The sequence below is a fragment of the Carettochelys insculpta genome, chromosome 1, assembly GCF_033958435.1.
Source record: "Carettochelys insculpta isolate YL-2023 chromosome 1, ASM3395843v1, whole genome shotgun sequence".
NCBI classification, from domain to species: Eukaryota; Metazoa; Chordata; order Testudines; family Carettochelyidae; genus Carettochelys; species Carettochelys insculpta.
The window spans coordinates 130602111-130616511 of NC_134137.1; the positions used below are offsets into that span (position 1 = coordinate 130602111).

The 14401-nt window shown below is 50.1% G+C and overlaps 1 protein-coding gene across 1 annotated transcript in view; it reads left to right on the plus strand.

The window, feature by feature from the left end:
* VWA3B (von Willebrand factor A domain containing 3B) overlaps window positions 1-14200 on the plus strand; it is a 123939-nt gene extending 109739 nt beyond the window's left edge. The window contains exons 28-30 of the mRNA XM_074983284.1: window positions 427-524; window positions 12439-12671; window positions 13713-14200. Of these exons, the coding sequence (XP_074839385.1) occupies window positions 427-524; window positions 12439-12671; window positions 13713-13717 (336 nt within the window). The 3' untranslated portion in view covers window positions 13718-14200. The remainder of the gene's footprint in view (window positions 1-426; window positions 525-12438; window positions 12672-13712) is intronic.
* Window positions 14201-14401: the final 201 nt, after the last annotated feature.

Consider the following 14401-nt stretch of genomic DNA (forward strand, 5'->3'; position numbering starts at 1 on the left):
ATCCTGCCAACTGACCATAACTCAAATAAAATTTCAGAACCAACCAAAGGGGCGACATAATTGACAAACTTATAATTACTGTGTAATAATTTATCCTTAAATCAAATGTTGTTCTACTCTCTGTAATCCGTTTATTGGCTTTCACAGGCTCCATACTTCTAATGTAAAGAATAGGGATATTTTAACTTGATAAAGGAAAATTATTTTAGTGTCTTTGTTACCTATGTTTGTTGAAGATTATTATGATAATTTTACCTTTTTTCTCATTGCATATTATAAAGAAATTGTACTTATCAATAGGAAGTTGTCATTGCGGATGCTACTTATGATTGCCCCAAAGCGTCTGTTTTTTTTATTCTTAACTGCTGTTTCTGTAGTTTAGAATTCGCTGATCTAAACTGGATGAATTTGATTATGTTATTTTAGAAACACTGTATACGAAGTGGGCTTATCAAAATCAGCCAAACCAAGTATGCCTGTTCCTGTCGTTATATAAGAATGGCCCATATGGTGGATTGCCTGCTGTGAGTAATCTTGAACTGAAATATATACACTTTTGGTTGTATGCATTCCAAATTATTGGGGAGCAGAGAAACATTTTATATTCCCTTTTTGCTTTAGATTTTCCGTATCTAGTATGATAACAGGTGGCTTTTTAAACCAGAACAGGATTTATTCAAGTCAGGATTGTGGTCCTGGAGACATCCACCAAGTGTTTGGATGCAAAGGATGTTAACTGTCTATTTCACGTTTTTGTTCCTTGATAGGGAGCTGCACTGTCTAGTCTTGAAAAATGTTAGTTTGGTCCTTAATAATGAGATGTTCCAAAGTGAGGACATGCTGGAAGTTGGGTTGGAGATAATGTTAGTCATGGGGCTGTTTTCTGATATGAACTAGTGTTTCAAGTTATGAAATATACTTAGACTACTGAGTCTTACTTGGGCTTGACTCTGGGGAATGTCTTGGGAAGGTTGAACTTATGTAGCTCCTCCTGGCCCCTATAGGTTTCTTACCCTCTTCGCCCACCCTCCACTCCCCATTCACCTATAGGGCTGTCTTCAGTGCTTGATGCTGGGTTAGGGTCTCCTTTCCTCTACTTCGCTGGTCTTTCTGAAACATACATCCAAACTCTAGTCCTTTCTTTTTCTTATTCTCCCTGAAGCAGGGGGATTTTAGTAGGTTCCTGCCAGAGCCTTAATTGGTTATAGATGCTTCAATTAACCTTATTAACCTTCCCTATCCTATAGGGATGCACAGCTTAATTAGCCAGTTGTGTCATTTAGTTTTCCTGACAGGGCCTTAATTGGGGACAGGTGTTTCAATTAACCTGTAGTAGCCTCCCCTAGTCTATAACACCTTAAGTATATATATGAAGTACTCCAGTCTAAAAAAAAATATTCAAAACAGCGATCAGTTACTACAGCGCACAGTGATGGCTGTCTGTTGAGATACATTCTGTTTGGCTGTATCTACACTGGCAAATTCATCCGGAAGAAGGCGGTGCTTTTGTGGAAGATCCTAGGAGTATCTGCACATAAAAGCTGTTCTTCTGGAAGAAAGCCGGAAGAATAAGTCATCTCTTCCAGAGTCCGCACTCTGCTTCCGTCTCAGGAAGAGCGTCCTCCCCTGGAAGAATGCTCCAGAAGGGAGCGCGTGTAGACGCTCTGCGAGCCCCTCTTCCAAAAGAACAGTCTGCCGTGGCGCTGGCCACAGGGAGCACGGAGATGCTCTACACAGCACCAGTGGAGCTCTATGGTCCTGTGCTCCAGCCGCCCTGAAAGCGGCAGTGAGTCCCAGAGACCCCGTTGCATGAGCAAGGACAGGAGTCGGACGTCAACATGGCCCCACATCCATCCCTGTGTTAGACACCCTTATCCCTGGCCCGTGCCCCCATGCACAGCACAGGGCAGCCCCGTGACATGGAGAGGCCAGGCAGGGAGACAATCATAGGCTCACAGCTCCCATTCCACAACCACCCCACGCATGGCACCTTTGACCCATCACAGTACCAGCAGGGCCGCCCACCACTGCTGTGAAGGATTTTTCGAGAAGCTCCTGGCTTGTTGCACACCCTGCCATGGGGCAGGAGGGCCCGGGCCAGGATGGGGTGGAGGGGTGCAAACCTCTGCCCCCTCCCTTAGCAGGCTGGCCATGTGGCCACGCCTCAACCCCAGGGTTCCTTGCAGCAGCACTGCCCAAGCACATGGGCCCACCCATGCGCAGCAGCTAGCACCCTGTGGGATGAAGATCCCAGCCTCCATCCTGCAGCACAGGCTGGTGGTCCAGAACATGCACACCTCATGGGCCAGACGCAGGCTGCCCACACAGCGTCCATAAAGCAGCCCTGACGGTCCATCGGTGCCTGCAGCATGATGGAGTCATAGCCCGTGTGGTTCATATTGCGGTCAGGACCCCGGTCTGGGGCATGGATGGCGATGCGCATCATCTGGAGTGCACCAAAGCAGTAGGGGAAGCAGAGGTCTGTGAATCCCATGACCACCTCGTCCAGGTCCCTGATGCGCACCAGCCTTCAGAGCAGCACATGCCGGGGATGGAGTGCAGGCGCGCTCATGGCTGGGCACACAACTGCCCCTGTCCCCTCCCGGCCCCGCCACCCACGGGCCCTCTGGGGAAGCATCCCTCTCCTGCAGGAAAGCCCCTCTGGCAGCGGGCCTGACTCCAGCTGGGGCAGCACGGGTCTCACTGCCCTCTCCCATCCCTGTGTGAGGGCTGTGAGCAGGGCAGGCCTTACCAGGAGGAGAGCAGTGCCTAAGGTTGCCTTGCTCACCCCGAACTGCTGCCCCATGGCCTGGTAGCTGTGTTTGATGGCAAGTCTCTTGATGGTGATGGCAATCTACTTCAGCATGGTCACCACGGGCTGCATACAGGTGTCTTGGCGATGGGGACTCGGGGTGAGGCACCTGCAGAGTTCCATGACGGTGTCCCTCCTCGTGCAGGAACCCCGCAGCCAGCATGCATCATCCCACTCATTGAGGATCACCTGGTTCCACTGTGCTGTGGGGTGGTCCCACCAGCTGTGGGGTTGTGACTGTGGCTGCTGGGCACAGGGGACCCGGAGGGGGTGGGATGGTGGCTTGGAGTACAAAAATATTCATCAGCATCCAGAACACATACCCGATGGTGGTCAAGAGGGAGACCAGCAGCCAGATCAGGGCATACAGGTGGCCATGGGGATGCTGGGGGTCCATGCCTCTGGGGCACAGGGCTCAGCTGTGTACATGCCTTGCTTTCCCTGCGCTGGGCAGACAGCTCCACTGGCCTCCCTTGGAATGCACAGGCAGAGCGACTGGCAGCTGGCCCCAAGGCCACATGAGCCCAGGAGCTCCTTGACATGCACTGGAGCTGATAACGCCGGGGGGCCCTGTATGGGTGCACATGGCTGTGATCCCCCTGGAAGGGCTTGGTGGCCATGCAACCCTAGGTGCATGTACAGCCACTGTGACCTTAGGCCGTGGGGCTGGGGGCGTGCGGACAGTCGGGGCCATGGGCTACTCTGCACTATGCCCTCATAGCCAGCTGTTTGCACCAACCATGGCCAGTGGCTAGCCAGCCACCAACATGGGCGCGGCCAGCCCGAGCATGGAGACTGCCTGGCCAGTACCAGCGGGGCCTTCTGGTCCCCATTTCTGGCCACTTGAAATGCTGCAAGGACCCAAAATGCTATGGCAGCAAGCTGAAGGCATGGAGGCTGTGAGCACCTGCAGCCCTGCCAGACGTGCCCCAGAGGCATCCCTGAGGCAGCAAGAGGCACCATGGCCAGCATCCAGCCACCCCAGGGCAGTCCCTCAAGGGAGCCGGTTGGGGGCAGCTAGGCAACCCCTCCTGGACCAAGCCAGAGCTCCAGGATCTCCTGGGGCTTTGGCAGGAGGAGGAGGCCCTGCGGGGCATCACTGGCCACCGCTGCAACAGCCCCACATTTTCCTGTCTGGCCGCTGGACTCACTGCCTGAAGCCACCCTGTCCGGACTGCCAGACAGGTCTTCTGTAAGGTGAAGGAGCTCAGACAGGGATACGTGCGGGCCCAGGACAGTGGCAGGCGGTCAGGGCAGGCCCCAGCCAGCTGCCCCTATTACAGGGAGTTGCGGGAGCTCCTGACAACTGAGGACAGCTCCCCACCTAGCAGCCCCGTGGACATGGAAGCCATGGAAGGAGAGGCAGGGCATGGCGAGAAACAGGCCTGCAGCAGGCCCAGCGCCTTAGAGCCAGGGGTCCCATCTGGGGACAGTTCCTCCAAGGGGTCCCTGGTCATCAGTCCCCTCTGCCTCTTCCAGCCAGGCCACCTTGGGCTGGACATCCCCTGACCTGTTTGAGGGACGCTCCGGTAGGTGCGCAGCACGTCGTACCCCCTGGGGGGCAGTGCCACCCCAGCTCACCTGGATGATGGCCCAACCCCCAGCGGCCCATCCCGGGGTGCACCCGTTGCCACTGGGAGTGCCCACAGGTGGCACCTATCACGTGGTCACCGGCAGTGCCCCTAGACATGCATGTACCAGAGGAACTGTGGGCCACGACTGCAGCCAGCCCATCTGCCACCTGGCTGAGGAGTCCCTCATGCCTGCTTGCCTCCCCCTCCCCCATAAGCCTTGTCTCTGGGTGGTGGCCTGATGAACCCACAGCCACCACTGTAGCACAGCACAGGCCACAGCACAGGGAAACCCTGCCCCAGCCACGGGAGCCTGCTTTTCCCTTGGGTCATGGGCGGAGCACATGGCCATGGTTGACATGGGGCATGGCCTCCTGGGCCACTTTGGAGGCCTGACCCCTGTTCCCCTCGTCCTCTGTTACAGCTGTGGCATTTGAGGGCTGGGACAGCCTTGGCACACCTCCTGGGCCATCCGGCCCCATGCAGACTAGAGGAGCACTGAGTCCTGGAGTGGGGGCCAGGCCTGCCCCACAGCCTGCACCCCAGCAGTCCTGCACCTGGAGACACTGACACCATGGCTGGGACAAGAAGGCCATGGCCTATACATCTGCCTTCCACCACCAGAACACCCTGGGGTAGTGGTGGCTGGTCCTGGATGAGACAGAGCTGGCCTGGCAGCGGGAGACCGGGATGGGGATGCTGGGCAGTGTGCATGGCCCTGCGTGAACAACGGCCCAGCCTCTGGCTGCCACTGCACCCCATGCTGCCCCTCGCGACTGCTGGGGCTCACAGCCCTCCATTCCCTCCCTGGATTAGTGCCCTCGCAACCCTGGACTCATCCCCCATTCCAGATGAAATGCACCCCCTCCAGATACAGGTCCCCCACTGTGAATAATTACCCCTGGAACCCATGGAGGTAGTAGACTCTTCTCTTTACCATTGTAATAGTCAGTTGCTTATTATTACAAGTTTGAGGTTTTTTGGGAGCACCTCTATGTCTCCGACTATTGATGTGGGGGTCTGTGCAGGGTGCTTGGGTGCGGGTTGCTCTGCCCTGTGTTGGAAGGCCTCCCAGAGGGCTTCCCAGATGAGCAATTTGTCATGGTTGAGCTGGCAGTTGGGGGCTGCGGCGGGCTGCTCATAGGTGTGTCTGGCCTCAGCCATCCAGCCTTGGGGGATGGTCCCTTCCCTGGCTTTGACCAACTTGGGGAGGGCAAAGTGGCCACCACAACACAGGGGATGTTCTCCATCCCGACGCTGAGGTGCGTGAGGAGGCACCTGAACCTCACCTTCAAGCTTCCGAATGTGCACTCAATTGGGTAGCATGCTCAGACCAGGCGGGCATTGAAGATCTCCTGGGAGTGGGTAGGGTGGCCTATGTAGGGCCGCATGAGCCAGGGCTGCAGGGGTATGCTGGGTCGCCCACCATGCAGAGCAGCAGGGTGACGTCCCCAATGGCATGCTCCCACTGGGGGAGCCTCCATCTCCTGGGCCAGGGCGGTGCTCCTGAAGATGCACTCATCACGCTCCTGCCCTGGCCAGCCCACATAGATATCCATGAAGCAGCCCTGGGCTACGTCTACACGTGCACCCAACTTCGAAATAGCTTATTTCGATGTTGCGACATCGAAATAGTCTATTTCGACGAATAACGTCTACACGTCCTCCAGGGCTGGCAACGTCGATGTTCAACTTCGACGTTGCGCAGCCCGACATCGAAATAGGCGCAGCGAGGGAACGTCTACACGTCAAAGTACCACACATCGAAATAAGGGAGCCAGGCACAGCTGCAGACAGGGTCACGGGGCGGACTCAACAGCAAGTGGCTCCCTTAAAGGGCCCCTCCCAGACACACTTTCATTAAACAGTGCAAGATACACAGAGCCAACAACTAGTTGCAGACCCTGTATATGCAGCACGGACCCCCAGCTGCAGCAGCAGCAGCCAGAAGCCCTGGGCTAAGGGCTGCTGCCCACGGTGACCACAGAGCCCCGCAAGGGCTGGAGAGAGAGTATCTCTCAACCCCCCAGCTGATGGCCGCCATGGAGGACCCCGCTATTTCGATGTTGCGGGACGCGGATCGTCTACACGTCCCTACTTCGATGTTGAACGTCGAAGTAGGGCGCTATTCCCATCCCCTCATGGGGTTAGCGACTTCGACGTCTCGCCGCCTAACGTCGATTTCAACTTCGAAATAGCGCCCAACACGTGTAGACGTGACGGGCGCTATTTCGAAGTTACTGCCGCTACTTCGAAGTAGCGTGCACGTGTAGACGCAGCCCTGGTGATCCACTAGTGCCTGGAGCACGATGGAGTGGTACCCTTGCCTGTTGATGAATCAGCTGCCGCTGTGTGCTGGTGTGCAGATGGCCATATGTGTGCCATCAATTGCCCCGCAGCAGTGGTGAAAGCTGAGGGTGGCAAACCCTGCGACAGCTGCATCCAGGTCCCCGATGCACGCCAGCCTCCGGAGTAGCACCTGGTTGATGGGTCGGGATGGCCTGCAGGGAACGGAGAGTGGGCAGGCCCATGGGTATGACCAGAGGTGCTTCCCCTCCCCCTGCCCTGTCCCTTGTCTTGCTCCAGGGCCCCTTCCCTCTGCCCCTTCCAGGGCCCTCTCTCACCTTGTCCCCCAGCCCCCTCCAGGGCCCCCTCTGCTGGTCCCCACCAGGGTCACCTCCCCAGCCCCCTCCCCCATCCTCTGCCCTCAAGCCCTCTGGGCATGCCACCTGCAGGGGGCCTTTGTGGGGGTGGGGCATCCCAGTTCCCCTAGGGCTGGGGCTCCCCACCCCCTTGCACCCCTAGTCCCCAAGAATCCTCCTTGCCCAGTGGCACCCTCCCTGCTCCCTGGGCCACGCTGGGGCATGGGTCATGCTTTACCTGGAGGACGGTGACTCCCGTGGTGGCCTTGCTCACCCTGAACTACTGCCTGATGGAGTGGTAGCTGTCTGGGGTGGCGAATTACTAAAAGGTGATGGCCACGCACTTCTCCACGGAGAGGGCTGGCCGCATGTGGGTTCCTGGCATTGGAGGACAGGGGTGAGCCAGGTGCAGAGCTCTGTGGAGGTGTCCCTCCTCATCGTGAAATTCTGTAGCCAGTGTGCATCGTCCCACTCAGTCAGGACCACCCAGTCCCATCAGTCAGTGCCGACAGTGTGGGTCCAGACCTGCCGGATGGGGCTGGGAGGCCTTGGCTGGGGTGGTGGTGGGTTGGGGCCCCTCGAGTGGGGTCTCCAGCCCTGAAGGAGGCAGAGGAGAACTGCCAGGATTTTAGCCAGCAGGTGTAGCTGGGCGATCCTGGGGGTCTGCAGCTGCTGTGGGTCAATGTCTCTCACAAGCCAGGGTCAGAACCGGGCACAGGCGAAGCTTTGATGTGAACAGCTTGGCAGGCCTCAGCCACGTGTGCAGAGAAGGAGTGTTTTGGTGGGGCCTCTTAGGGCTCTGCATGGCCAGAATTCCCAGAAGTGCTTTGTGGCCATGTGATCCCATCTGGGTCATTTCCTGGCTCGTTCTTTTGAAAGAGGGTGCACGGCTGTTTGCACGCACTCTTCTGAAGGGTCAGGTAGCTCATTTGGGCTGCATTTTAGGTGTAGATGTGATCTTCTGGAAGACGGCTTCTGGAAGGTCACTGTGGTGTAGACATGGCCTTTGTGTCCTCTTTTTATGAGATTACATTCCGTAAATACAGCCAGTTTTTAGCATACACTGAAACGTTGCTTCTGGCTTATGCTCCAATAAGTCTTTTAGTCTATAAGGTGCCACAGGACTTCTCATTCTTTTTGTTACCCGGATTTTATTAAGTATTACACATACAATTGAATATGCTAAATGTATTATTTTCAATTGCCTTGTCATGGTTTCATGACGTTGTTTCTTGTTTTTCCATTCCGTAGAAACTTAACAAGGAGACTTTGAAATTATAATTCTGTATACTGTTTTATTCAATTTAACATAGGCACTGTAGAGAGGTTTTCTTACATTTGAGAAGCCTACTATTTTCAGGGTTTGACACCAGGTTATACCTAAATAAATACTTTTACTCAAGAAAATAGATGGCTAGCTCCAGGCTAAGACATTTCACTTCATACTTGTTTACATCAAATTTTTGGGATATTAAATAAACTTAAACACCTTACTGTTTTAAAAGGTTAGAGATTGTGCAATATTCATGCATATTCATTCTATGCAAAGCAGAGACCTTAGACTGGAGGGTCACCCAGTTGATATGATGCCTCACAGAAATGATTAAATATAGCCCAGCAGTTCCCAAGGTGGCAACCCAGAACCAATCATTCATTTACTATTACATGTAGTGATTATTTTTGAATAGGCTGTAATTTTCCCTTTGTCGTCATCATAGCATACTAATTGGTAATAGTTACAGTAATCCATAGCGCTTAGCTCTTGCATAGCAGTTTTCATGCGTAGATCTCAAACCACTTTACGGAGGAGATCAGTATAATTATCCCATGTTGAGATGGGGAAACTGGCACGGTGTAGGGAAGTGACTAGCCTAAAGTCACCCACCTGGCCAGTGAAAGAACCAAGAACAGAATCCAGGTCTTCTGAGTCTTGGTCCAGTGCTCTCACTACCAAGACACAGTGCCCCCTTTTAAGGCTCGTTGGTTGCCATGGATAAATTGAGGAGTATTGCGGATTTGACATAGTTAAAATTCTCAAGTTGCTTATTTATAGCAGGAATACAAATAATTGCATAACCACATTGTGTTAAGCAAAATACCCTGTATTTCAGAGTAAAATTATTTCACACTATTAAAACCTAAATCTCCCAAATTCTATTGGATACATACACTATCTAAATATGTTAAAAATGAGGGAGGAATTTTCCCGAGCTGTAAGCTTTCTGAGGTTACCAGAACCATGACTTATTACAGAACATACTAAAGGCAGTTCACCAAAGAATCCTATAGAATTCTATTTGGTCTTTCCATTAATTTAATCCTTTTCTCCTTGTTTTAGACTTTCCTCTTCTTCATGTTACCCATCCATCCATTCCTCCTAAATAATCTGTATCTTTCTGTACATATCTCTAATTCTGCTGCATGTTTAATCTTTTATGAACATGTTGGAGTCTGGCTAGAGCTGTCTCTTGTGGTTGTGTTTTTTTCCTCCTACTTCTTGATAATATCTTAATTCGATACTTTTCTTCAGAAGACCTCTAGGTAATTGACAAAGGAGATCAGTGCATTATTCTCATTTTACTGATAGGGGAAACTGAGGTATATAGCAGCAAAGTGTTACCTTACTTTACACTAGAAAAACCACCCCAGGGTTACACTGATGTGTATTTTATTAAATGTGATTATTAGATGAAAAGTGGGGACTAGCTTTCAGGCACACACCTGCACACACTTGTAGCCTCCTCTACTCAGACCCTTACACAAATGAACTTACGCAGGTGAAGAGTTGCACAGGAAGGGAAGAAGCCAAGGCATAGTGAGTCCAATGTGCCTGGCTGCAGTCATGGCTCTGGAGTGGCGAGCTGTCTGGAGCAGCGAGCTGATTATGTGACCCCCTTGCCTGTTTGCTTTCATGTCAGGCTAGTACTCAGGAGCAATCAGAGCCATCCATCCTGGGGAGAGGGGAAAGGGCCAAGGGCCTTGGATCCCTTCCTGCTTGACCTTCAGCTGAGACTCACTCCTGCAGAGTGTCAAAACAAAAAGCAGTCAAATAGCACTTTAAAGACTAGCAAAATAACTTATTAGGTGATGAGCTTTCATGGGACAGACCCACTTCTTCAGACCATAGCCAGACCAGAACAGACTCAATATTTAAGGCACAGAGAAACAAAAATAGTAATCAAGGAGGACAAATCAGAAAAAAATGATCAAGGTGAGCAAATCAGAGAGTGGCGGGGTGGTGGGGGAAGGTCAAGAATTAGATTAAGCCAAGTATGCAGACGAGCCCCTATAATGACTCAGAAAATCCCATCCCAGTTCAAATCACGTGTTAATGTGCCGAATTTGAATATAAAAGACAGCTCGGCTGCTTCCCTTTGAATAGTGGTGCAAAATTTTTTTTTCGGTAACATGCATACTCTTAAGTCTGTGGATCTGGAGTGTTTTGATGTCTGTTTTGTGCCCATTAACCCTTTGTCTAAGGGAGTTAGAAGTCTGTCCAGTATACAAAGCATCTGGGCATTGTTGGCACATGATGGCATACGTGATGTTAGTAGAGGAGCATGAGAAAGTGCCTGTGCAGAGTGGTGATGGAAGAAGAAAGCAGGAAAAAGAGAGAGCCTATAGCTTTGCACTCATCCTTTATAGGTTTCAGTCCAGTAGCAATTGTCCTGTCCCCCTGCCCCAGGATGCTGCATGACCATGAGCTAACAGCAGATAGGACTTTGATCTTCTCTTGATGGGGCCTCTTGCCCTTGCAGGGCTTCGCTCCTATTATTCGTTGGCCATCAAAGTGCCACTGGCAGCCTGTTGTCCAGACAGGCTGGTGTGAGGACTTGTTCCTCACTCACATAAAGGAAAGCTCACTTTAGAAAGAAAGAGAAAAAGAACTTCTTTTACAAAAGAAATAGCCAGGATTTCTTACAAGACTTACGGTACCCATAAACAATTTCTTACTAATAACACTCAGTATAGATCCAGCAGCTGCCACAAAACACAGATCTTGAAACAGAACACAACCATACAGAACAAAGCTGCTGCTACAAAGCTTACGGAAAGTTACAGGACTTAAAACGGCAATTACTGAAAGTTACAGCAGTTACATCTGCATTGTACTGGCTGAGTGGAGACTTTATAGAACACAAAGTATAATTCACCCAGGAGCTGAATAGCAGAATGGAGAACTGAATCCAGTTTTTCCTGAGTCCTAGTCCAGTTCTTTATCCAATGAGCAACACTGCCTCTTTGGGAGGTAGGGCTGTACATCTCTATAGAATTGTGTTTTGTAAGGTGTGTGAACGTGGCCTCAGAGGAACACAATTACTAGAGCAGAATTTTCCCCATTTGCAAATAACACTAAGCTACAGCATTTTATTGTTTTCTATTGAGGTATTTTTAAATGGAATAATGTTCTCATGGAAGTGTAACTGTTTCTCCAGTATTATTTGGTAGTTTACTTTTATATCATGTAGCTATGCATCCTAGTGTCATCTGGACATTGACTAACTTAATTCACTGATTGACTCCACCAGATTCAACACTGTCCACAACATTACTGCATATTCATCTCTTTTGCTAGTGTAGCAAACAGTGTCTAATGAATGTTTTCATCTTTTATGAGAAACTCTGCATTCAAAATCATTACACAATTGTGTTTCATTAGCTGTACATTAATCATTACTAATGCTGGCTATGCCATTTGTACCGCTTGAATAAAGTTTGTGTCAAGATTTCCATTATAGCTTCTGTTTTCAGGGAGTTTAGTCAACCATGGAAAGTGTTCCTAGCTGAAATTTGTTACGTGAGGCATTCCAAAAAGATCTGCGCTGTGATGCTTAGCTTCAAGGCTCATTCTACCAACAGCACATTATACAGTTCATTGATTCGCATGCATCTATCAGGCATATATGCTGATGTCTCAGATATTGAGTTAAGCTTTTGCATTTACACACACACACACACACACACACACACACACACACACACACACACACACACACACACACACACACACACACACACATTACTGTGCATGGAAGAGTAAATGAGACTTATTTACAGAGGGGCAGGGGTGCCGACAGCCACACTGGGCCCCTGAGCAAAGTGTTGGGGAGCCGGCTCCATGCTCCTGCAAGGGGCAGGGCCTGTGGAGGAAGGGGCAAGGCTGGGACGCCAACTCTCAGAAGCACCACCAGTATATGTCCTGCCGTCGTCCCACCAGCCCTTAGAGCCACCTGCAGTGGTGCTCCGGGGTGATTAAAGGCCCCAGAGCTCTGGGTGCAACCATTACTGCAGTAAATGTAGGGAAGGGTGACAAAGTGTTAAAATAATAGAATGCTTTGCAATAGCATGATAGACTGTATTTCCATAGACAAAGGAATTTGTATATCCGTGAATCTTCTCTTCTGATTTCTAGCCCAAATGTACAGGCTGAGAAATGCATCCAGAACTCAGCTCTAGAAGAAGAAGCAGAAAAGAAAAAAATTTCAAGAGAAGATGGAGGAAAAAAGAAAAGAAAAGGGAAAGTAGAAAGCAGAAAGCATCCCCGCGAGAAGACTTCGGACTCTGATGAGCTTTTACTTATCTCCAGGAGGGAAATGAAAAACAAAGAAGGGAATGCACTGCCTATTGGCAAAGAGGAAACTGAAGGTAAAGAAGTGGGGAACAAACTATTCAATTCAAGTTATAAAATGATTAATATTTGAGATGGAACTGACCTGTTGGGTCATTTAGTCCAGTCCTCTGCCCATACAAGATTGGTTTTGGAAGTTTGTCCAGTCTCATTTCCAGTGTCACAGATGTTGAGGTTTACATAGTTTTCTTTTGGGAGAGTATTCCACGGATGAGATAATCTCAGTATCAGGCTTGTTTTCATTATTTTTATCCATTGACACTAGTTACATCCCCCAGTAACAGTAGTAAGCAAAATTTTCTACATCCTGAGTGTTTACTTAGATCCTCCCAGTACAGTAATCCCTTGATTTATGCAGAGGTTGTGTTCTGGGCAACCTCTGCATAAATTGGATTTTGTGGAAAATGGGGGGGGGGAGTTTGGGGGAGCGGGCAACTGGGGGTAAGTGGAGGGGGCAGCCATGCAGCCCCTGGCTTCTCCCAGCTGCGGGGCACACAGCTGCTTGTGCTACTGTTTCTCCCAGCTGGGAGAAACGGCACCGCAAACAGCTGTCTGCGCGCCATGCTCCCCAGCTGGGGATCCTGGCAAGCACAGACAGAGGCTTGTGGCAGGGTTTCTCCCAGCTGGGAGAAACTGCACTGCAAGCAGGTGTGTGCCCACCCGCTGGGATCTCCCAGCCAGGGGGGCTGGGGGGAGCAGTTTCAATTTGCACTTAACTCACATTGATGAGGGTTAAGCACAAACCAAAATCGTGCTTCTCGAGGGTTTACAGTATTTATTATGTTGACTCCTCGGGCATCATTAAATCTGTACTTATCTTTTGTTGCTCTTATGTCAGTTCTGTCCAGTTCACCTATATCTCTCTGGTACTGAAGTAGCATGGTACTGCCATACTGCCCAGGTTCCTCACCATCCTTGCAGCCACACAGCTTCCTCAGGAGCCACGTTGTGATTGGCTCCCTGCTGGGAGTAATGTCTGAACTCCACAGTATTCCAATGTACAGAGTGTGAATGAACATGAGATCCCGTCAGCCTCTCCTGTTACTAATTCCCTGCAGGGTGAAGGAAGGATGAATCTGAGGAGAGTGGCTATTGCCTTGGCCCACCCCCGCCGTGCCTTATCCAGGTCTGCTGAGTCTTGGTCACCTTAGTCCTACAAAGGAGATTCCTCCTGGTATCAAGAGGTAGAACATGCTGCAGGGTCCTGTTTTTATGGCACTGTTGGCTTTGTTACCTTTTTTTTTTAATTGTTATTTTTTGCATGCACTTCTCTGTCTCAGAATGGAGGAGAGCACAGGAGAACCACTGGTTTTCGTACAGGTCATAAAGATGTTATATAAAACTAGTCCTTACACTGATCCGTACAGGATTTCATTGGATGTATTCCCACAATTGGATACATTGCTATGTATGGTTACTCTTCGTCTGCATGTGTTCTGACAGTTTTCAATGTATATTATAGCACTTATAATAGCAAAGAAAATCTGAATTAATTTTGCAAATAAAAATTTGTGAGCCAGTGTCAAATATTTTCCTAAACACCAGATTTATTGCACCTAGTTTATTCCCTTCATCCACTGTTTATTTTAATTATTTTAAAATAAATTAATAAACAATAAAAATGTTTTCCTGGAATCATTTTTTTTCTCATTGGCCAGACCCTCATCTGGTCTAAACTGGCAATTTACAACAGCTGACCACCTGGCCTATATGTGCTGCTTATTAAGACCCCAGTTTTGTAATCCTC